The 22,287-nt window shown below is 28.9% G+C and overlaps 1 protein-coding gene across 1 annotated transcript; it reads right to left on the reverse strand.

Moving 5' to 3' along the window:
• Positions 1 to 1,531: 1,531 nt before the first annotated feature.
• Positions 1,532 to 20,979, reverse strand: LOC117169863 (triokinase/FMN cyclase). The gene is made up of 18 exons (XM_033356371.1): positions 20,684 to 20,979; positions 16,614 to 16,776; positions 16,206 to 16,538; positions 13,893 to 14,057; positions 13,496 to 13,737; positions 13,340 to 13,381; positions 13,068 to 13,274; positions 12,880 to 13,002; positions 12,445 to 12,708; positions 11,879 to 11,942; positions 9,330 to 9,341; positions 8,379 to 8,511; positions 6,519 to 6,624; positions 6,066 to 6,340; positions 4,573 to 4,685; positions 4,175 to 4,492; positions 1,994 to 2,228; positions 1,532 to 1,908 (listed from the first exon to the last, which is right to left on the reverse strand). Exons 1-18 carry the CDS (start codon positions 20,855 to 20,857, stop codon positions 1,767 to 1,769), a joined length of 3,111 nt encoding a protein of 1,036 aa, XP_033212262.1. The 5' UTR covers positions 20,858 to 20,979; the 3' UTR covers positions 1,532 to 1,766.
• Between the last annotated feature and the right edge of the window lie 1,308 nt (positions 20,980 to 22,287).

Genomic DNA, 22,287 nt, shown 5'->3' on the forward strand with positions numbered 1-22,287 from the left:
AGCAAAAAACATGAAACTCCACCGGGTAATATTTGGAAACATACTCATAATACAATACATAATTAAACTTTTTCATAAATTGCTCTACAGAAATGTTTAAATAAATTTTAAGAAGCTATATTAGACATTATAAAACTTGTCGGGAATAAATGTTGTAAGCAAAATTATATTAATGAAAGATTGCTGGATATGGGAGATTTATGGTATAATATAATCCCGCCAAGTTGTAAAACGTCTAATATGACATTTTAAAATTTATTTCAATTTATACTTATTAAATTTATTATGAATACTTTTCCTCAAGTGACTTGTCCAACTTTAATTTCATAAATTCATATAGTTGTACTTGGCAGATTTTTTCATTGCAGATGATTTTGGTGTACTATAATGTATTGGCGATGAAAGATGATTATTCAGTAGTATTTTAATATTTATTCCAGTAAATACAGGAATTTCATTGTTTATGGTATTATAGCAACCCACAAACATTTTAAGATGAAAATAATCGGTCGAGAGCTTTTTGAAAAAAGTTGATTTTTGTATTTATTCACTAAGAAATTAAGAGTTTTTAATAAGATTATATGGCAAATATTATAAAAGATTTTTTTAAATATTATTTTTTTATTGAATTTGGTTTTCTGTCACCCCGTGAACATTTTAAGATCAAAATAATCGAAAGGACTTTGCCTGAAAAATACAAGTTTGGGTCTTTAATTAATATGAAACGACAAAATACTTTATTGCGATATTATAAAATTGTATTGTAACTAGAAATTAAAAATTAGGTATAAAAATTAAAGCACACTTCAAAATTCCCATAAACTAATTATTCTTCGTTGAAATTTAGTTAAGTCTGTATAAACATTGTCTAGCATGGAAATTTTGGACAAACATGTTCGTTGGGTGAGAGAAAATATTCAATAAAAAAAACCGATTACAAAAATGTTACCCATATTTACGATAGAATTTTATTAAAAAATCTTCATGTCTTAGTACTTTTAAAAAAATTTCTTTTTTAAAAAGCGCTTGACTAATTATTTTCATTTTTATCTTAAAATGTTGGTGGCATGCCATATTACCATAAATAATAAGAAATCCCATTTACCTGGAACTTTCATTTAAAGTTAGTTCAGCCGCATCGTGCCTAATTATTAAAAATAGAATAAAAATTGATTTAGTGTATCGTTTACATATCATGTAATTAGAAGAACTTTTTTAATGTTAAATTAGACATTATATATTTTAAAAGATTACTAGCATACAAGATATATTACAATAACAATCATTCAGACAATTTCATACTCTATAAACTCTAAACGATCCAAATAACAATATATTCCTCAAAACTGTTTGTAAAACTGTAAAGTTTTTGAAATACATAAAATTCATATTCTAAATTGAATTTAGATAACCTATTAAAAAAATATTGTCTGTGATAATATCCAATCTCAATTAATTACATACTATGTATTCTAATTCGATTTAAAGCCAAACATTTTTACAATATATTTTCATTTTTGTTTAAATATTCTTTTTTTTTCGCCTTTCTTCGACACTCAAAATCCCGTAAGTTTTTGTACTCTATAATAAAAATACACCTCTACAGAAAACCATAAAGTTTCAAAAGCTTCTTATAAATTGTTTAACAAGTAGCTCAATTCTTCGAATGATACAAATATAAATCTGCTTTCGTTAGATTACACTAATCTAAAAAAAAATCGAAAACACAACCATGACTGTACAGAGTAAAAAAATTGATTTGCAAATCACGCAGGATTAGAGGGCAAACCCATCGACCACACGTCCAATAATTTCTGATCCTGTGGTCCTGCTCCTAAGCTTACCATTAAACCTGGAAGATCTCCCCTGCATCCACGGCCTCGCATCGCGTGGAGTACTTTCGCGATGCTATAATCATAAAGACCAGTTATTATTAGCATATTCTATTTATTTACACTTTCCTTCAAGTTTAAAGACAATGTATCTTTTTTACTTAGCCCATTCTTCTTGAAGAGCCGCAAAATGGGATCTTAAGACGGAGTCGACGAGCTTCTCGTTTTCGATCGACTTTTCCAGTTTTGCCAGGAGAGTTGGAAGCTTTTGGGGCAAAACTCCTGTCCATCGAATTACGTGTGACGGCGAATTTTCTGTCCTGTGCTCGGGGGGAATTATATCTAGTCTGCAGACATCAGCACAGGGCAACGGAACTGCCACTGTCGTATCTACCCCTGATATTGAGGAAAAGTTTATAAATTAATTAGATGACTTTGGATACTAACAGAACGAGGGGTTCTTTAAAAAAATTCTTGAAATCTGGGGTACAGCCCTTTGTGAAATTAATGAAATCTCTGTGAAATATTGTGAAATCATTGAAATCTTTTTGAAATCCGTGCATTTTTTTAATCTTTATGAAATCTTTTTAATACTTTGTCCAGTTTTCAAAGTTTTTTGAAATATTTTTAACCTTTATGAAATCATTGAAATATTTAAAATCTTAGTTTTTTAAATATCTTGAATTTCTGTACAATGGTTTAAATGTTTTGGAATTTTTAAAAATATTTGTAAAAAATTGGAAATCTTTGGAAATATTCCAAATCTCTTGAAAATTTGCGAAACCTTCATGAAATTATTGATATGTTTGTTTTGATGTATTCGAAAATTCTTTAAATTGTTTGAAATTTTTGAAATTTGTGCATGCCTCTTGAAATCATTGAAATCTTAGAAATCTTTTGACATTCATAAAATCTTCGTGAAATTTTTTTTATCGTTTTGTAATCTTCGTGAAATCGTTGAAATCTGTAAAATATTGTGAAATCTTTATAAAATCTTTTTAATACTTCTTTTAATCTTCGAAACCTTTTGGAATTTTTGTGAAATATTGTTTATCTTTTTGAAATCATGGAAATATTTATAAATTGTTGTATATTTTTTTAATCCCTTAAATTTCTGTAAAATTGTTTAAATGCTTTGGAATTTTTTGAAATCTTTGTAACATTTTTGAAATCTTTTGAAATATTCGAAAATTCTTAAAATTGTTTGAAATCTTTGTAAAATTTTTGTATATCTCTTGAAATCATTGAAATCTTAGTCATCTTTTGGCATTTCTAAAATCTTCGTGACATTTTTTGTAATCTTTTTGAAATCATTGAAATCTATTATAACTTTTGTAAAATCTTTGAAGCTTTTTGAAATTCTTGCGAAATATTTTTAATCTTTGTGAAGTCTTTTGAATTTTTTTTAATCTTTGTGAAATCATCGAAATCTGGGATATATTTTCTAATCTTTTTAAATTTTCAAAATCTTTGAGCATTCTTTGAAGTCTTTGTGAAATTTTGTAAAATAATTGAAATTTTTGAATTATTTTGAAATCTCTTGAAACAATTTTAAACTTTGTTAATTTTTTTTTAAATCTTCGAAATTCTTAAAAAAAATTATATCCCTTGAATTCATTGAAATCTTTGTTACATTTTTTTTTAATCTTTGTAAAATCATTGAAATTTTTTATTTTTGTAATTTGTTTAATCTTTGTAAAATCAACGAAATCTGTGAAATATTGTGGAATCATTTGAAATTTTCAAAATCTTTTTGTAATCTTTCTGAATTCTGAAATGTTTTGAAATATCTTGGTACTTTTGTGAAATCATTTAAATTTTAAATCTCTGTAATATTGTCTGCAATCTTTGAAAATGGTTGAAGTCTTTGGGAAATATTTTTAATGTTTGTAAAACCTTTTGACATTTTGGTGTAATCTTAGACAATTTTTGCAGTCTTTGTGAAATTTTGTGAAATGATTTAAATGTTTGTAAAATCTTTGAATTTTTTTAAAATCTCTTGAAAATTTTTTATTCTTTGTGAAATTTTTTTGATGTTTTTTAATCTTTGTGAGAACATAAAAATCTGAAAAAATTTGAAATATTTGAAACCTTTGTGACATCTCTGACATTTTTGACATCTTTCCGTAATAATTAAAAAACTGTTGAAGTGTTTGAAATCCTTTTTTATTTTTTGTGAAATAGTTTTAAGTATTTCTGAAATCTTTTCTTTTTGTCATCTTGAAATCAAGTGTACACTTAGAAATCAAATGGTCAATCCCTCTTATCGGAATAATCAGGCCTCACAACTTTGAAAATTTGGATGTTTTAAACTATTACATAATAGTGATTGAAAAACGTACCAATAAAATTACATATACTAGAATCCAGGTACTGAACAGCCTGAGTTTTCACCCTTCGACACGCTCTGGGTACGAGAGAGCAAAGACTATATAAAGATTCGAGAGTGGATGCTTTCGGACCCCTCACTAATACTTGAACTCCAGTAAGCACAGCGAATAAAACTTGACGAAACTGCTCTCTTCCTAGAGCTTTTCTTAAATCGCGTAAAACTGATGTTGGGGATGTGTTGGAAACCTCGTCGAACTCGGGAACATCCAGGTCCAAATTCAAAGTGACGGGGGACTTTGCGTTGAACAACATGTAACCAATAGGAGTTTCTAAAAGAAAATATTTCAAAAATAGAATTTTATTCCAAGTTTGTTAACTAATTTCATTCAAATCTCTAGTGAAAACAAACCTATATGAGGTCCAAACTTGAAACTGATCTCTTCGTCCACCAAACTAAAGGGTAAAATTTCCACAAAGTGTCTCGCACCTGCGCTTAAAATCCACACGAGCCACATATGAATTCTGCAAATATTTCCAATTTATAATATCTTCTTTCTATTTATAGATATTTTCTTTAGGACCCGGGCCCACTTTAGAGAAAAAATAGTGGCAAAAATTTGGAAAAATAGTGTAATGAATTTCGTTTAATAATAATTTTATATATAAATCATACATGCCTTGTATCAACTAGAATGGTTTTGAAAAGCACGAAATTTGAGTAAAACAGTATAGTAAAGAAATTGCATTATATTATATTGATAAACATATAAAAAAAATATTTGGCTGTTTCGTGCCTATTTCATGAAATTTGGCCATAAAACTTTTCAATTCAATTTCCTATAACTGGTTTCTTAAAGAATTTTCATTTCTAAATTCCGGGTCTTTTCTAGAGTAATTAAGGAAATCTAGACCTTAGACCGATAGTTCCATTCCAGAAAAATGAAATGATAGAAAGAAAATCGTTTTAAATTAATACTTAAAAAATTCCAATAAAATTGTAAACTTTCCTTCAAACGCGATCAATTTTATTTTCAATCATTTTAAAATCCCAGGAATTTTTACATACTTTGAAATACTGGAAATAAATTTGCTTACAATTTCTTGGGCGTCGATATTTTGTTTATTATTCTTAAATGAATACATTGATTCAAGGCAACGTGTACTATTTTAAAATGAGACATGTTTACAAGATATTCCCAGTTTAATATATCAAATTTTCCCTTCTTGTAAAGTTGAAATTTTCTATTTCGTTGTTTAATATGAATTTCATTCGTTTCCAAACTCGGATCTTTTTTATTTACAGTCTTGATAATTAGAAACGATTTCTAATTTTACCTACTTTCGACGGAGAAAACATTTGAATTTGACATTTTTTTTTATAAAAGATTAATGCTTTTATTTAGCATTGTGATTAAGTCAAATTGTTGATTTTCAAAAATTCTTTCATCTTGACATGATTAAAATTCTGAAAAGATATATAATGCATTAAAATATATCGACAATTGATAGTTTCATTTGGACATTATACGAAGCAATAAGATTGAAATACTTATGAATTCGTTTTTTTTTTAGCAATCAAATGTGACATTTTTCGATTTTGAATTTCCAATTATTAAACAACAAGTGCTACAAATTATAATAGTGAAATTCTGAAATACTTTTTCCTCGCAACGTGGAAAATGTCATGCAATCCGAGGCCAGAGATTAAAATAAAGAATACATGAATTTAATGTACTCTAAATAGCGAAAAGATTGGAGAGTGAAGAAATAGTGTCACTTTGTTTGTCAATTTAGAAAATTATGGCATTCTTTCAAAATAGTGGCATCGGAAAAAAGAAAAGTGTCAAATAACGTCAAAAGTCTGAGTACTGTATCTTATTTAAATGTATTCTTGGGTTTTACCTAACATAAACGTGTTTTTCGTTAGTGATTTCGCTGAGAGCTCTAGGATGTTTGTTCGAATTCGACTGTGAACTTGGCCCATTATTAGCGTTGGAAATACGAACAGCTCTCTGTGGACAATGTGCTTCTTCTTTGTTGTAGTTTCTCTCCGCATAATCTTGCAATTCTCGAATGACTTCCTTCAAATTGTCTATCAGAAAGGGCCACATATTCAGGAGAAACTGTTTGTCTCGCATAAATACTATGAAACTGCACCACCTTCTGAATCCCCTTGCCTGCAAAATAGTAACGATTTAAAAGTTAAGAAATTCGGAGACTGTGGAGAATGGTAGGAACAGAGTTGTAAGTTTCGATAGCGAAATTTTTAGTAATAAATTTTACACTGCTTTATGGCCTAAAGAGCGAGTTAAATCCACCAAACATGGAAAGCATGCAAGTTGCCAAGTGATTCACCTGGGCATCCTTCAATGTGAATGTGTGACTTAGAACGTGGCCTCTATTATCGTCTCCAAAGTAGCACACGCCTTCTTTCCCGGGATGTACTTCGCAGCTCAAACTCCTTTCAAAAACAATATTTTTATTACATTTTCACTGAATAAATACACCTATTGAAAAAATGCAAATAATTTTTAGTTAAAATTTAACTAAGAAATTCTTGTAAATTGAAAAAAATATTTAACATTAAATTTTGACAACATATTCTTAAATTTCTCCATTCAAATTATAAAGGAACAAAACTCACATTTAAATTCCAATATTCAAATTTACCTACGGAACTGTTAAAACGCTTAAGTCTGTATTCCAATTTAGAAACCCAAAATAAAAAAGAAAAGAAACGTGGGAATTAAAAGAAATACAAGAATCTTAATATGAAATTTTAAGAATATACTCTTAAAAGTTTCTATTCAAATTAAAAAACGAAAAAAATGTCATTCCTTCTTAACATACAATATTCAAATTTAACAAAGAAATTCTCGGAAGGAAAAAAAAACAAGAATCGAATGATCAAATTGGAACAATATACATTTAAAAATCCCCATTCTTTTAGAAAAGAATAAAATAAAAAAGAGGAAAGTAATAAACATTTACTTCCTCTGCAAATCAAACTTTCAAAAATAGGTATGAAGTTCTTGGAAATTACCAAATGAATATCAAATTCGGACTACAAACTTTTAAAGCTTCTATTGAAATTTGTCTTTGATGTCTATAATTCAAAATTAATTCCGCAATTATTGGAAATTAAAAATAACAAGAATGAAACTTTAAAATTCGGACAACATACGCTGAAGAACCTTAAAGTCTGAATTTAAATTTCTCCTCAACGGCAAACATTCAAATTTAACTACGAAATTTGGGGGGGGGGACAAGAATCTAACACTCAAATTTGGACAATTTAATTATTAAAAAGAGAAATCAATGGGAGGAAAAAAATTAAAATGCAAGTTCCTCTTAACGTGCTACAATCAAAGCTAACTACGAAATTAATAAAAATAAAAATCTAACAATCAAATCTAAACGACAACCTTTTAAGAGTCTCTATTCAAATTAAGAAAAACCAATTGAAAAGAAAAAGAAATAAAACTTTAGAATACTCCTTCAGGTCAAACGTTGAACTAAAAAAACAAACAAGAATCTAACAATTAAACTTGGATAATATATACTCCTCAAATTTTCCATTCACATTCCTCTATCACATTAATCATTTAAAACTAACTACAAAATTTCTGAAAAATAACAAGAATCTAACTATCAAATTTGGACAGTATACTTTTGAGTCTTAAAATTTGAATTTAAATTTCTCATTAAAGCCGAAGATTCCAAGTTAACTATGAAATTCTTGGAAATTAACAAAATGAAAATCTAACACTCAAATTTGGAGGAGATAATCTTAAAAGCGGATTTTAAAATTAAAAAATAGAAAGAAATCAAAATTTTCATTCCTTCTTAAAGGCCAACATTCACATTTAACGAAATTTTTGTTAATTAAAAAATCTAAAATTTAACCATCCAATCTGGACAATAAATTTCAATTTCTATATTCAAATTTAAAAAAATTAAAAAGAAAAGAAATTAAAATTCCTCTTCAACGTCCCGCAACGAAATTTTTGGAATTGCAAAAAATACAAAAATTTAACGATAAAATTTGGACAACATACTGTTAAACGTCTCCGTTCAAATTGAAAACCCCAAATTAAAAAAAAGGGTGGCCTTCTTTTTATTTTGATTTGATAAGAATGGAAACATTTAAGAGTGTATTGCCCGATTGGATCCTTTAATTTTTGGTTATTGTTAAATTTTTAAAATAAAAATTACCTAATACAAGCATGCCTTAGTAAATTTTTAATGTCCATTACTAGAGGCTGTTGAGCCGAAAGAAATGATGTTCTTGTCTCATGTTCGTTGCTCAAATATTTTAGATCACCCAGGCTATTACACCCTTCGCATTCTTGTGGAATTTCAGAGTTGGCGATGGAACCTTGTCTCAAAACTTCCTTTGGCCCATAGAACTTGAGTCTCTCGTCCGAATTCTGATCTTCGAAATTACGATAAGTTTGTGTCGTAAATATTACTTTAGGTCCATGAATTTCACAAAAAGTGCAAAGAGCTATTGCCGCATTCATTTCTATTGCTACTTAAATATTTATTCCTTGAAACTCAAGATCGAGCTTCTATATTTTTACGACGTTTTTTTGGTCTTCTTAACATTACCTAAAACAATATTCGTTAATGTCATAAACATATTTCCAAACAGATGCACAATTTCCAACCTACAAATTTCAAGAAAAATCTTCAAAATGAAGATACAATCACGTATGGATGATCAAAAAGCTGCTAATAATCCTGAAATTGGCAATTTTTTTAGGATATCTGAAAACTTAATAAACTAATAAAATATCGCTCTTTGGAAATGTGTCATTGAAAGGCGATTTTCGGATTTTATGATATATGCAAAAAGTGATTAAAAATCCCTTAGTTTCACATTTTGTTGAATAAATATGAATGTTTGATCAAATCCAGCTATACAAAAATTTAAAAAAGGGTAAAGAATGAATTAAAATGATTCAATTATTGTCATTTAACCTATAAAACCACTTATTCTTTAAAGTACATTATACCACAGGATAATTAGTAATTCTATTTATTAAATACAAGAAGAACTTGCCTCTGTGGTACTTAAAATCGGGTGAAATAATTACCACTGGGCTTTATCTACTTCCTCACGTGACAAACAAAAATAAAGACCAATGGTACATGACGTTTCACGATAATAGTCATCTACATTTTCACACTGTTTTGTATTTTAGAAGTTCTCTAAAGCAGAAAGCAAAGTCAGAGAGGTCAGAGATGAGGTTTCATCTTTATCTAAAGCTGTACTCCCAATGGAGTCCACAACTGCAATGCGCATGCGTTGCCTCAGTATTCTCATTGGATGTATATGACGCACTTTTTTGAAATGATTAATTGTGGCAATCAATTTTTTACGATCAATTATCATTGCAGAATTAATTAAATTAATTTTCAGATTAGAAAATAGTATTTTAAAGTTAAAGTAAATTAATTACTTGATTTAACTCTTTACAAATAGATGATTGATTTAAAATTCAAAATCATAAAGTCTTTTTCCACTAACGTAAATGTTAAATAATTCATAATATTTGTACTGTATAATTATTGTATGTTGTAAATGAAAAGACATCTAGGAGCAATACTCTTTCTCTTTTGCTCTTGTGAAAAATTCAGTTACCCGCAATGTTCCTAGAGGCCGTACCTGTGGACCTGTGGTGCGCCGAATTTGGCAGAACGAGAGAGGAGACGAAAGCAAACAGAATATCTTCACAAAAGTAGATTTTAAAGTTTCTTGTCGTGATCGTCCAGGGGTGTAAGAACATTTCTACATAACATCGAGAATTATTTATTACCTTTTTTATTAAGCTTTCATTCATATAAAATGGAAATATACTCTGAATAAAAAATTTTCTCTTTGTGCAGGCACATTTTGATTCGGCGCTTTAGGGTCCGCTCTCGCGCTCGACTGCATTTTTACAAATATCATCAATACTGTAACTTAAATTGAAACCTTCGATTTAAAACCCTGATGGACGACAGTCATAAATTGTAACTTAATTTGATTTTAAAGACAGTTCTCAAATAGCGCTTGTAATCCGCAATTTAAATCCACTTGTAATCTAGATAATTCGAAGTATTTTAGTAATTCATAATAATCGACTCCATTTCTTGTTCAAAAATTATATTTTGTTGTCGCAAATTCATGTATTTTGTGGACAGTTTGTCTTTTTCAGTAGAAAATTAATCTTCTTCGATCAAGATTCATGATTTTGGTTGAAAATTCAACTGTTTAGTGAAAAATTATCCATGTATACTTTTTAGCAAATTCAACAATTTTATTACAAATTTTTTGGTTGAGAATTCAACTGTTTTTAAAAACTCGTCTTTTTGAGTTGAATTAAAATTTAATGACACATTTTGGTATAAAATTAATTTCTTTAACTGAAAACTGAACTATTCCATTTTTAGTTGAATTTTCTTTTAATTGTTAGTTAATCTTCTTAGTTGAAAGTTCGACTATTTGGTTGAACAACGTGGTTGAAAATTCATCTTTTAGATGAAAATTAAACAATTTTGTTAACAAGTATCCTTCTTGAGAATCTTTTATTTCATATTTAATCTACTTTGTAGAAAATTCCACATTGTAGTTAAAAAGTCATTTTTTTTGTTAAACGTTCTTCATTTTATCTCCTTTGTTGAAATATAAACTATCTTATGAAAAATACCCAGTGGGCACACAAGTCCTAAACTTGTCCTATATACGTCTTTCGGTGGACGTCTTAAGGGCGTCCTGAGGACTTTTTAAAGACATGAAAACATCCAAAGGATGTCTCAAAGACGTCAAATCATATGACATAGAGGTACATTCTAAGGACGTCTTTAGGACGTCCCGGTGCCCACTGGGTAGATATTTTTGTATGTATATTTATGTTTTAACTAAAAGTGTTGCTGTTCTAGTTTAAGATTAATCACTTTAGCTGAAAATGCATCTCTTTGGTTAAAAATTAATTTTTTTAGTGAAATATTTAACTGCCTAGTTGAAGATTTATCTTCTTTGGTTAAAAACTCATGTATTTTGTTGAAAGAAGTGTTTCCACTATGTAATCCACTATAATTATATGTATAATTCAAAGCAATGTCGGGTAATCCACAGTATTTATGTCTGAGGTAATCCAGCGTCATCCAATATAAGCCGGGGTATTATACCTCCACTTGACCCCATTTTTAACATTTATTTCCCCCTCGTGCCGTGCTAAGATATCTGTCTGCTTTGAGTTTTTTTATATGAGATTCGGAAGTTAACCGTTTAAAAAATCAAAATTCCCTTTTTTTTATCTGATTGGTAGAAATAATCAGCAGCTCAAGGTCCTTATAATATTTAAAATATTACTCATTTATTTGACAATTTTATTAGAAATAAATTCTTATGTAAACCACATTTTATTTCATTAATGAAAAGCGTAGGTAATTTATTGTTGAAACATGCAATCATTGTAAATCATGTAACAATCCTATTGATCTAAATAGTTTGAAATATTAAAATAATCATTAAATTCTGTACTTTATAAATTTACTAAAAATATATACGAATATAAATAACTAAAAATATATCTCGTATGTAAACAATACTTTGAGTTTCGTAACAAAAATACTTTTTAGGTAATTGATTTGATAAACTAGCATTTAAATTAAGCATCACTTTTAAAACACTGCCTCACATTCGCACGAGAATTTAAGTTTTACACCTTCATAAGCAGCCCTCATCCATATTCCAACAGCGTGAGCTCCAGGATCAGGATACTTATATTTCTATATTAATACATATAAAATGAAACGATTAAACGATTTAACAACAAAGACAGGGATTCTACTGATAGCTGGACAGCTTGGAATTGTCAGGGAATTTTCTCGAGCGTGCTTACATTTTTTTTAAAATTCTAATATAAAATTAAGTATTGAATTTTCATTTGTAAAAATTAGCTTTATAGGACTTGATTTATATTGATTTAAATCAAATGTCTTTTAATCATTTTCACTAATCTCATTCCAAATTGAAATATATGTAAAATATGAATTGAATTTTAAGTACCATTTTTACACATTTAGATATTTACAAAAACCATTTACAGAAAGATAATAAATTTGAGTTATTCAACTATCATGTAATATTTTAAAGGGGTGTGGGGCTAATTGCTTTACAAAATGTAAAATACTTGAATGGAAAAACTTGGAATTGTCAGTATTTTTCTCTCCCGGATTTGAGTAGACCCCCCAGATTGGCAATTACTTTTTTAGAAATCACTTGACTCACTTTACTTGATGATCCCGGCAAATTAATTGTTTTAATAGCACATTCTTCAGCAACTTTCACTGCTTCTCCAAATGCTTGAATCGGATGGCACTTTCTACTTAAGGAATCCTCTAATTTTTTTTGAGCACTTAAAAGAGGATCTAACATCGTTCGATCTCCTTCTTTTACTCCTCCGAATTCAGATATTGTTTGATTTGCCATTGTAAAAGCTTTAAGCCACGAAAACGCATCTATGTTATCATTTTTCGAATGCTCCGAAAAAAGCTGTCCAAGAAAATAATCTTGCATTACTTAATACATTTTTATAATATAAATAAGTTCAAATTTTGAAAAATGTACAGACCTAATGACCACAGTCAAAGTTAAAATAAAAAGTGGAAAAGTGACAACAAGTTGTGTTGGTTGAAAAATTTCATTTAATTTTGAATGTCTTACCTTGGCAATAGCTTGAAAGAAAAGAGAGTAAAGACCTCCTTGTAATCCTCCCATTTTCTTTTCGAGGATTCTACTCATTTTTGTGAAAGTTGCAAAGGGATTGATGCCCGAAATCTGATGTTCCTATGTTGATAAATATTGAATATTAAATATTTCCCATTTTTAAGCAGTAAAAATTAGAATGCAACCTTGATTGCAGTTTTGATGGCTTTGGCTCCGTCAGCTAAAGTCGTTCCACAATCACCATCTCCAAATTCTTCATCCATTATGTCCAATTGGTCTGTACAGGCGATCACAGCCTCACAAGCAAATGACAGGACTGTCAAAAAAGCTTGCCCGGATTTTTCATTCATTGAAGGTCCCAATAGTTCAACTTGAAAATCTTCTGGATTATCCTAAAAATGCTAATAAAATATGTTGATTCTGATTTCCCCCCAAACAGTAAAATCAAAATATTTACCTTAACATGCCTCCCAGAAGTAATGATCGAGTCTACAGATTCCTAGAATAAAACTGCGATAGTGACAGATATTGTTATTGATTAATTATATAAATATTCGGTGACTAAATCTTCCGGTTTCAAATGGATATCATATTTATTTAAGTATTTCTTTACCTGATTATTTCCTAAATCTGCCACACCGAAAGGTCTAGGCCAAGCAGGAACTTTCACATGATTATCCAAGTACTTAAGTATGCTTGAATTTAAAGAGAGGTCAATTAAAGAAACGTGAAATCCTCTGTGATCCAAAATAGTCATCATTGTTCCTACATATGCCCTTTCAATTACAAAACCGATATTCGACAATTGCTGCAAAACTTGCATTGCAAATATATTCGTCTCCATTTGACTGCAGCCTGTAAAAGATGTTCCTTGGATTTAAAAAACTATTATTTTTCATTTTTTTATTGCCAACTCTGCAATCGGAAGGACTAGAAATGAAAATTTTAAAAGGGCGAAAATTTTGGAGCTCGGACTAGGGAAGTAAGATATTAATTAGGACCAAACTTACCACCAGTATTGTTTACAATAACCGCGATTTGATGTCCTTTTGTAAAACAATCTGAGCTCTCCATTGAATCTAATTTCAACATTATTTTTAGTAAAGTTGACACTGTGTTTTTCAATGAGGAAAATGGAATTTTCAATGTGCCCGCTTCTCCATGAGTTCCATTACCTGTAGATAAAAAAATGTACAGCAAATTTTTGGTTTCTATAACCAGGGTGGCCGTTATAATCAAAGAAAAAAATTCCCGGTCATTTACCGGTTCGAAAACATTTTTCACGGTTAATAAAGTTTTAAAAATAGAACAATAAATCTAAAAATTGTTCCATTCGAAGTAATAAAAACTGAACTACAAATGAAAGCACTCAAAGTGAAATTCTTGTATTTTAAACTTTGAAAATTGAAGTTTCAAAAATATAAATCCACGTTATCATTTTCAATGTACTTAATTGAATAATCAATCAATGAATTTAAAAATGCTCAAAATTATAACATTATAATCCATTTTAAATTCTAATTCCAGCTCAGAATTTATTAAAAAAATTTAATTCCCTGTTTACATCCGGAATTTTAATGCTTTTCGAAAAATTCCCTTTTCAAATCCAGAATTTTTATTCTTTTCGAAAATTCTCCATTCCAACTAATTGTAAGAATGATAATTTTTTTGTAAAATTCCCTGTTTCAATTCAATATTCAAATTTTTTCGAGAATAACTCGTTTTAACACAGAACAATAATTTTGCTGGAAAAATTCAATTTTCCATTGAGAATCGTTATTCTCCTTGCTAAATTCCAATTCCAGCCCAGAAGTGGTTAAAAATGGAAAATTCCCTGTTCAAATCCAATCTTTTAATTCTTTAGGAAAATTTCCCTTTCAAATAAGAATTGTAACTTTTTGTAAAACTCCCTGTTCCAATTCCAAATAAAAAATTTTTTCTCGAAAATATCCCGTTTCAGCTTAGAATTAGAATTCATTCTATTAAAAAATTCCCTGTTTGAGTTCGGAATTTATTTAAATTTTAACATTCCGTGTTCCAAGAAAAATGATAATTCTTTTGGATAAATACCAGTTTCAACTCAGAATTGGTTGAAATTTGAATATTCCCTGCTTCAACTCAGAATTAAATTGGAAAAAATTCCTGTTCAATTCAGGATTTCTTTCCTTTTCGAAAACTTCCAGTATTAGCTCGAACTTTGTTAAAATTCGAAAATTCCCGGGTTCCAAGTGGAAATTATTATTATTCTGGATAAATATTAACTACAACTATAAATTTGCAAAAGATTGAAAATTCCCTGTTCAAATTAAAAGTCAAATTATTTTTATTTGAAATAGTTTTAAAATTCTTAAAATGCTGTGAAATTTTATTTCAAACTCTTCAAACATCTACACGTTGTTTCAAATTTTTGAAATTTAAATATATTATTAAAAGTATTTCACAACTAATAAGTATCTTTTAAAATTATTCGAATTCCAAATAATTTTTCAACAAAAAAAAATCAATGTCAATTTTCCTAGCAATCTTAAAAAATATTATTATTCTTTTGAAGCCTGTTAAAGTAATTATTTGAAATTTTTAATTTTTTCAAATATTCTAAATATCTCTTCAACTTACTCAAGTTTTTTTTAAAGAATAATAGGCATTCAAGTGTTACTTATAACATGAAAATTCAACAATTTGACTTACAAATTAAATTCTGTTAAATAGAACAATAAAATTGCAACGTTAAAAGTTTAGTTTTGAAGATTTAATTTTCAATGACTGATTTTAAATGAAAAGTCAGATATTTTTAAATATGAAGTTTTTTTTTTACCTAATTGAAAAATTTCAGATTGCATGGTTTAAAAATATAACATTTTAGACTGAAATTTAATCAAAGCCTTTAATTATAAATATATTATTTTGAACTTGATTTAAAATTGAAAATAGTTTATAATGTTTCAATAGGGCGTTCACATTTGTTTACTGTCCTATTCAAACAGTTTAATTTTTAACGTTAAAATCAAGAAATTCTAAAATTGTGAACTGATGCCGAATCCTTTTTAACAATAAATTATTATTTATTTTTTAAATATTTTAATTCAAATTTAAGCCTTAAAATGTAAAATTTTTAAAGTGAAAGATCTTCGAATTACACGTTCTAAACTGAATGATATTTAATTAAAAAGATGAAAATTGAACTAATTATTTAAAAAACGGATGAAATCAAAATTAGACGAATTTTTTTTTTAATTTTGTAAAATTCACGGTCATTTTTCAGGTTTTCCCGGTCCAGCGGCCACCCTGTATAACGGTAATTCTATGGAATAGTTTTTAGCTACCAATTTCCATCTCGTTAGATGTACCAAGACTTCGAATAGCTGGTTTAATTCCCACATTAATACTTGCAATTTCACCACTCGTTGCAACTCTACTGCAAACTGTATACATTTCGTGAAGAGTTCTGCCCTCTTCAGCCATAGCACCAGCGATTTTAAGAATAAATAAAATATTAGATTGAACACAACTCTTCACAGATTGCTCAGTAGCTTTCCAAGACTTTTCATTCCCAGCAAAGATTAGTTTAACATTCAAGTTCATATTCTCCGCACGTAATACAGCTGATGCAAAATTTATACAGTAGCCAGGTCGATTTTCGATTATTATGAGCACTCCTGGAATTATGAGACATTTGTTGAATAGAGAATTAAAGCGTGGTTTATTTTTCTTTAGAGTTGAATTGTAAATACCAGGTGCGTGATTAGTGCCGATTTCTTCAATCAGTTTTAGTATAGAATTGCTCGGAGGTGAAGAAGAAACACTCCCAGATATAGAGGCAGTTAACATTCCAGGTCCAACAAAACCCGCGAATGCTGGTTCATTTCCTGTCCCACCTCCAGATATTATTTTCACCTGGATTTTAAAAGTTCTATTGAATTTCCCTTACGAAAAAATATTATAAGAAATTCAGGGCTTATATAGGCCTATATTGATTTTCCTATAATGAATTTCTTATCATTTTTTCGTGATTCCAAAGAAATCGTTATAGAAAATCATGAAAAAATAGAGAAACTACAAAACGAACGATTTATTTATTTATATAACTTGGTATTTCAAATTATTTGAAGGGGTTTTACAGGACTCCACAGATTTCAAGGAATTTCTGAGAATTTTCACTGATTTCAAGGAATTTCGTAAGATTTTAAAACACTTCAAGGGCATTTAGAGGGACTGAAAAGATTTCAAAACATTTCCGGAGATTATAATCTATTACAAAAGATGTCGAAGGGCTTCCACGGATTTTAAGATTTTTCAAAGGATTGTACGAAATTTCAAAATATTTTAAGTTATTTTAACAGATTCTAATAAACTTCAAGACATTTGAGAAATTGCAGTAGAATTTTCAAGAATTTCAAGAAATGTTTAGAATTTTAAACGGGGATTTAAAGCGAAATTTAACGAATAAGTTTAACTTGAATTATATTCAATTGATTTCAAATGATTCTTACTTATTTAAATGGATTCAAACCATTTCCAAAGATTACAAGGAATATGAAGGAATAAGTCAATTTTAAAGAATTTGGTAGAATTCCCAACGATTTTAAGGAATGTTACGAGTGGGTGACCTCTGTTGTAATCTGGGGCATGTGACGCCATGTAGTCTTGTTTAATTCAATATAATCTCGTGTAAATCCCATGTAATTTTGAGTAATCTCTCGTAATATTTTGGTATATTAATATACACCATTTTTTATCTTTTTAAATACCTATTAAACACAAGATTAAGCGTTTTTTTGACAATATACATGCAATTACCAAAAACCAAAAAAATAAAATGGCTTCAAACAAAAATATAGAATTAGTTGATTATGGTACCTTTATAGACTTTATATACTTTATACCTGTTTAGCTAAATTATTATTACATTTGATTTTTTAAGCTTCATCTACCTTTTTTCGAATAATTTCCTTTCATCCTTCTTCCCTGCGTAATGATCAAATTATTAGGGTAGTTAAATGAATTTCAGATTATCAATTTTTTTACTCCTACATAAAATTCTAAAAATATACTTCATTGCCGAGAAAAAAAATATTTACAAAAATCTGGAAAACCTTATTCCAACAACTTTTGAAACCTTGACACATCACACTTCTGGTTGCACAGCCAATCAGCAATGCCTCATTTTCCCATCAAATATTTTTAAAATATACTTTTTACACATTAGTTAACTTTTTTAACTTATTTTAAAATAGTTTCCTTAAGTAATTACATTTTGCTTTTAATAATATTTGAAACAGATTTTGGAAAAATTAGTTTCTCTATTATTCTTCTTCTTACCAAATCATGAAAAATTCTTGAATCAAAATAAATGATGGCTCATTTCTTTGGAGAAAATATTCTCTACAACTCTATACTGTTTCCAATTTTAAGAGTAAATTTTTCAATGACTGAAAATGTTTAAAAATTGTTAAAAAGAAAGCATTTTTAAACATAGAACTGAATTTTAAGATTACTGACTTACTTTAAAAACTGGAAACAGTAGAGTTGTTTAGAACGTTTTTCCCGGAAAAATAAGTCATGATTTATTGAAATTCAACCATTTTTTAATGGGCAAGAAGCGACGATAAGAAAAAAGTCAGACAAAAAATATTGTTCAAATAATTATTTTTCTTGAGTATTAAATTTTTGTCATTCAAAACTGTGTTTTTTCTTTCATAATACATGTCTGATGATATTATTTCAATTCATAAAATCAAAGACAAGTTTTTTCAGATATTGAATTTTTGACACCATAACAAACTCAAGAATAAAATTTAAATATCAATTATATTTCTGCATTAATTTCGAGATTAAATATTTAATTTTTGAAAGTTTTCAATACAATTCCTTATATATTATTATTCATTCTGATATCTCTTTTTTTAATTTTAATCCCGTTTAATCTTGTGACATCTTTTGCAATATTATCTAAGCTCACATGGAATTCCGAGTAATCCTTATTACATTCTCATCATTTACGATTGAGAAAGTATTAGAATTGTCGGAAATTCGACATCACACTTTTTCAACGGATCTCCACGTTTCAAGACCTCCTGAATCCGAAAATCAGGTTTTCACAATGACGTCCGCCTGTCTGTCTGTCCGTCCAGCTGTCCGTTCGTAAACACGATAACTCTCGAAAAATAACACGAATCAAATTCATCTTTAGCACACTTTTTTTAGGTCCTAAAAGAAAGTACGAGCTCGTGAACCAGCCATTTTTGATAAAAATTTAAAAAGTGAACGCATTTTGAAAATTTTTGAGACCACTTTTTTCTGAATTTGAAAATTGTATGTACGGATACTTATAGTATTAAAAAGAACAAACAATTTATCCTTGTGACTTTTTTCGATAAAAAGAAAATTCTCAGAGTTATAGCGTTTTCAAAAGTTTTTTAATTAAACGAAAATCAAAATTTGAAGCCGAAAATCGCACGATATGAAAAAAAGTCAAGAGAAGAAAAAAATTTCTTTTTGAAAGCCCTACAAGATTATCATAACCAATTTTTGGATTTTCTTCAAAAATCGAAAATTCAAATTTTGGTTGCACAAAAAATAATGGAAAATAAAAAACTCCATTTTATGGACAAACTATGTAGGATACAAAAAAAGATGAATCAACAAAAATGGTTATCCCAAAAAAGATCTATAATTTCGTTAAGAATCACTTCTTGATAGGATGCGTACTTTTTGTTTTATTCGTGAAAAATAACGCTGAAAAAATAAAATAAAAAAAATGGGTGGAAAAACGACGAAAGTTACGAGAAAAAAAATCCAACAAAACCTGTTTACAAATATCTGTCGGAAATCGAGCGCGCAGCGCGAGTGTCACGATGAGAATGTGTACCTCAAAGTCTACAGAGCTTTGAAAAACTTAATCTTTTACTATACTTAATGAAGTAGTCAATTCAGAATATGAAGACGCATATAAATACTGCCATCTAAGAGAGATCTTTTTGATTAAGTTTTTTTCAAGCATTCCAAATACAAAGAATAAATATCCGAGCCGAAGCGTGAGGTGTAATTATGTTCGAGCGCGAAGCGCGAGATGCAACCGGCACGCGCCCTAGGCGCGCTCAAACTTGCGAGCGAAGCGAGCCGCGCGCGTAGCGCGCGATGAAAATGTGCCCGCGTATCGGGCAGATTTTATTTTTGTGTAATCTCATCTCGGAGTTTCATCAGATTTAAGGAATTTTATAGGACCTTCAATCAATTTTTAAGATTTGAGGGGATGTTATAAATATGAAGAGACTGCAATTTTAATTTATTTTATCTTAAAAAGATTCTAAATGATTTCTACAGATTTCTAACTATTTCAGAGGAATTCAAAAGGGATTGAAATATTTCAGATTATTTCTTAAGAATTTTAACAGATTACAAAGCATTTTCATGGATTTCAATGAAATTTTAAGCAATTTTAAATATATATGAAGGGAATTCACAACATTTTAATGTGTAACATTTCTTTGCAGAATCGCTATTTTGGTGTATACTTGCATATGAATATGAGTGACTTAAAATCTCTCTGTTTAAAATAAATCGTTCCTTGATAGTTTATCTACTTTTTAAATCAATTCCTTATTCAATATATTTTTTTTATTCCAATGCTGATTATCCTATACTCGTTTTCTATAATGATTTTCTATAATGATTTTCTATAATGAATTTCTCATTATCGCGATAAAATTGTAGGAAAATCATTATAGGTCTATAATGATTTTCCTATAATATTTGTTCGTATAATTACAGTTAGTGTATAATTAAAAAATGTATATCTTACTTTGTCAGGCATATTATCATAGTCTCTTCGCAATATTGCCTGACATCCTTCTAAAACTATTAATCCACGATTTACCATAGCCATACCGAGAAGACTTTCTTCAACAGAGAATGCAGAATCATTCCAAAGTTTTTGCTTTATTATTCTTCTCTCGATCGAATCTCTCAACGACATTATTGTATCAGTTAAATATTTCTCGCGCAATAAGAATTTATTTTAAAAGAGTAATAAGGAGTTTTGACCGTTTCGTCGGACATAAAAACATGAATAGTCTTTTTAGGTTATGTCACACTAACGTCAACAAACATTTTGAATAGGGCGGCAATTTTCCAAAATTTCCAAACGTTAAGAAGAACTTTGGTAAAAACATGGACATAGGAAACACGGGACTAGGCATGCCATTCTAACATGGCGAACGGGGTTGAATCCACGGGAGAGGGGAGAATTCCATGAGTGGGGAGAGCCGTCATCTTACGATGTGCCATTTGATTATGCGCACGAGCATTTTTGCCGACAAACTGTACATGAAAAATGGGCGGGATTTTTTAATCCTTTACTCTAAAAATGTCCAACTGACTTACAGAAATAACTAATATTGAGGAATTACTTCAGTATACGTCATTATTTATCACATTCCTAAACAAATTATTTTAAAAATAATAATAATATACGTGTTCATTGTCCTTCATAATCCGCAACGTTTTGGAGCATGCGGAACACGAGTGTAAGTAATCGTTAGCGCTCGAAATTAATGTTTTCCCACGGTTTTCCCTCCTGAAATATTTGTTTACACTTGTTCTTAACATTTTTACTCTTAAAATTAAAATTAAATCGATTAAACAGCTTTATAAGATGTTATGTCAATTATTCAAATCTGTCAAATGCTGTCCTGACCAAGTAAATAACGTTCGCCATCTTTTATATGTATTATACATGGTTTTCTACAATTTTCTACGGATATTACATCGTTTACGTATTATACGTAGAAAACCTTGAGTGTCATGTCACAACCCATCCAAAGATATCTTTGACCCATCTCTGAATTTGGACGTAAATATCTTTGATGTAATGCGATTTTCATTTTCAAATATTTTCCACATAATCTATGGCGAAAAGTTGGCAAATGAGCGGGAAACCTGAATATTGGGAAGTATAGTATACCTCTACGATAGGCTACTGCAAAAGTTCAAAGTACGTGTTTTGATAACATTCTTAATTTTTTTTTACCAAATAGTAGATTCTTCTACTAATAAAGATAAAGATAAATTTTGAACCAAAAATAAAACAGTTCAATTTTCAACCAAAATGATGAGTTTTCAAACAATAAAATTAAGTTTATACTCGAAAGACAAATTTTTCAACAAAATAAATCAGTTTCCAAATAAATATTTAAATTTCTAATTAAAGAAAGGTCAATTTTCTACTAAAAGACGACGAATTTTCCACCAAATTGTTGAATTAAAAAAAATTTATGTTAAAAAGATTAATTTTCAACCAAAAAAGTGAATTTCTGAATAGAATAGTTGCATGTTCAATTTTTATTAAAAGAAATCAATTTTACAAGAAAAAATTTTACCAAAAATAAAATAGTTCAATTTTGAGTT

Source organism: Belonocnema kinseyi, chromosome 3 (genome assembly GCF_010883055.1).
Source record: "Belonocnema kinseyi isolate 2016_QV_RU_SX_M_011 chromosome 3, B_treatae_v1, whole genome shotgun sequence".
In the NCBI taxonomy this organism is placed as follows: Eukaryota; Metazoa; Arthropoda; class Insecta; order Hymenoptera; family Cynipidae; genus Belonocnema; species Belonocnema kinseyi.

What these genes read in the sequence shown, in the direction of transcription:
- LOC117169863 (XM_033356371.1), bottom strand. Translation starts at nt 20,857, where the DNA reads ATGTCGTTGAGAGATTCGATCGAGAGAAGAATAATAAAGCAAAAACTT. An exon ending in TCTTTCAAGCTATTGCCAAG is followed by an intron (nt 12,709 to 12,879) that starts GTAAGACATTCA and finishes TTTCTTGGACAG; the next exon opens with CTTTTTTCGGAGCATTCGAA. An exon ending in CTAAGGCATGCTTGTATTAG is followed by an intron (nt 6,625 to 8,378) that starts GTAATTTTTATT and finishes TGTTTTTGAAAG; the next exon opens with GAGTTTGAGCTGCGAAGTAC.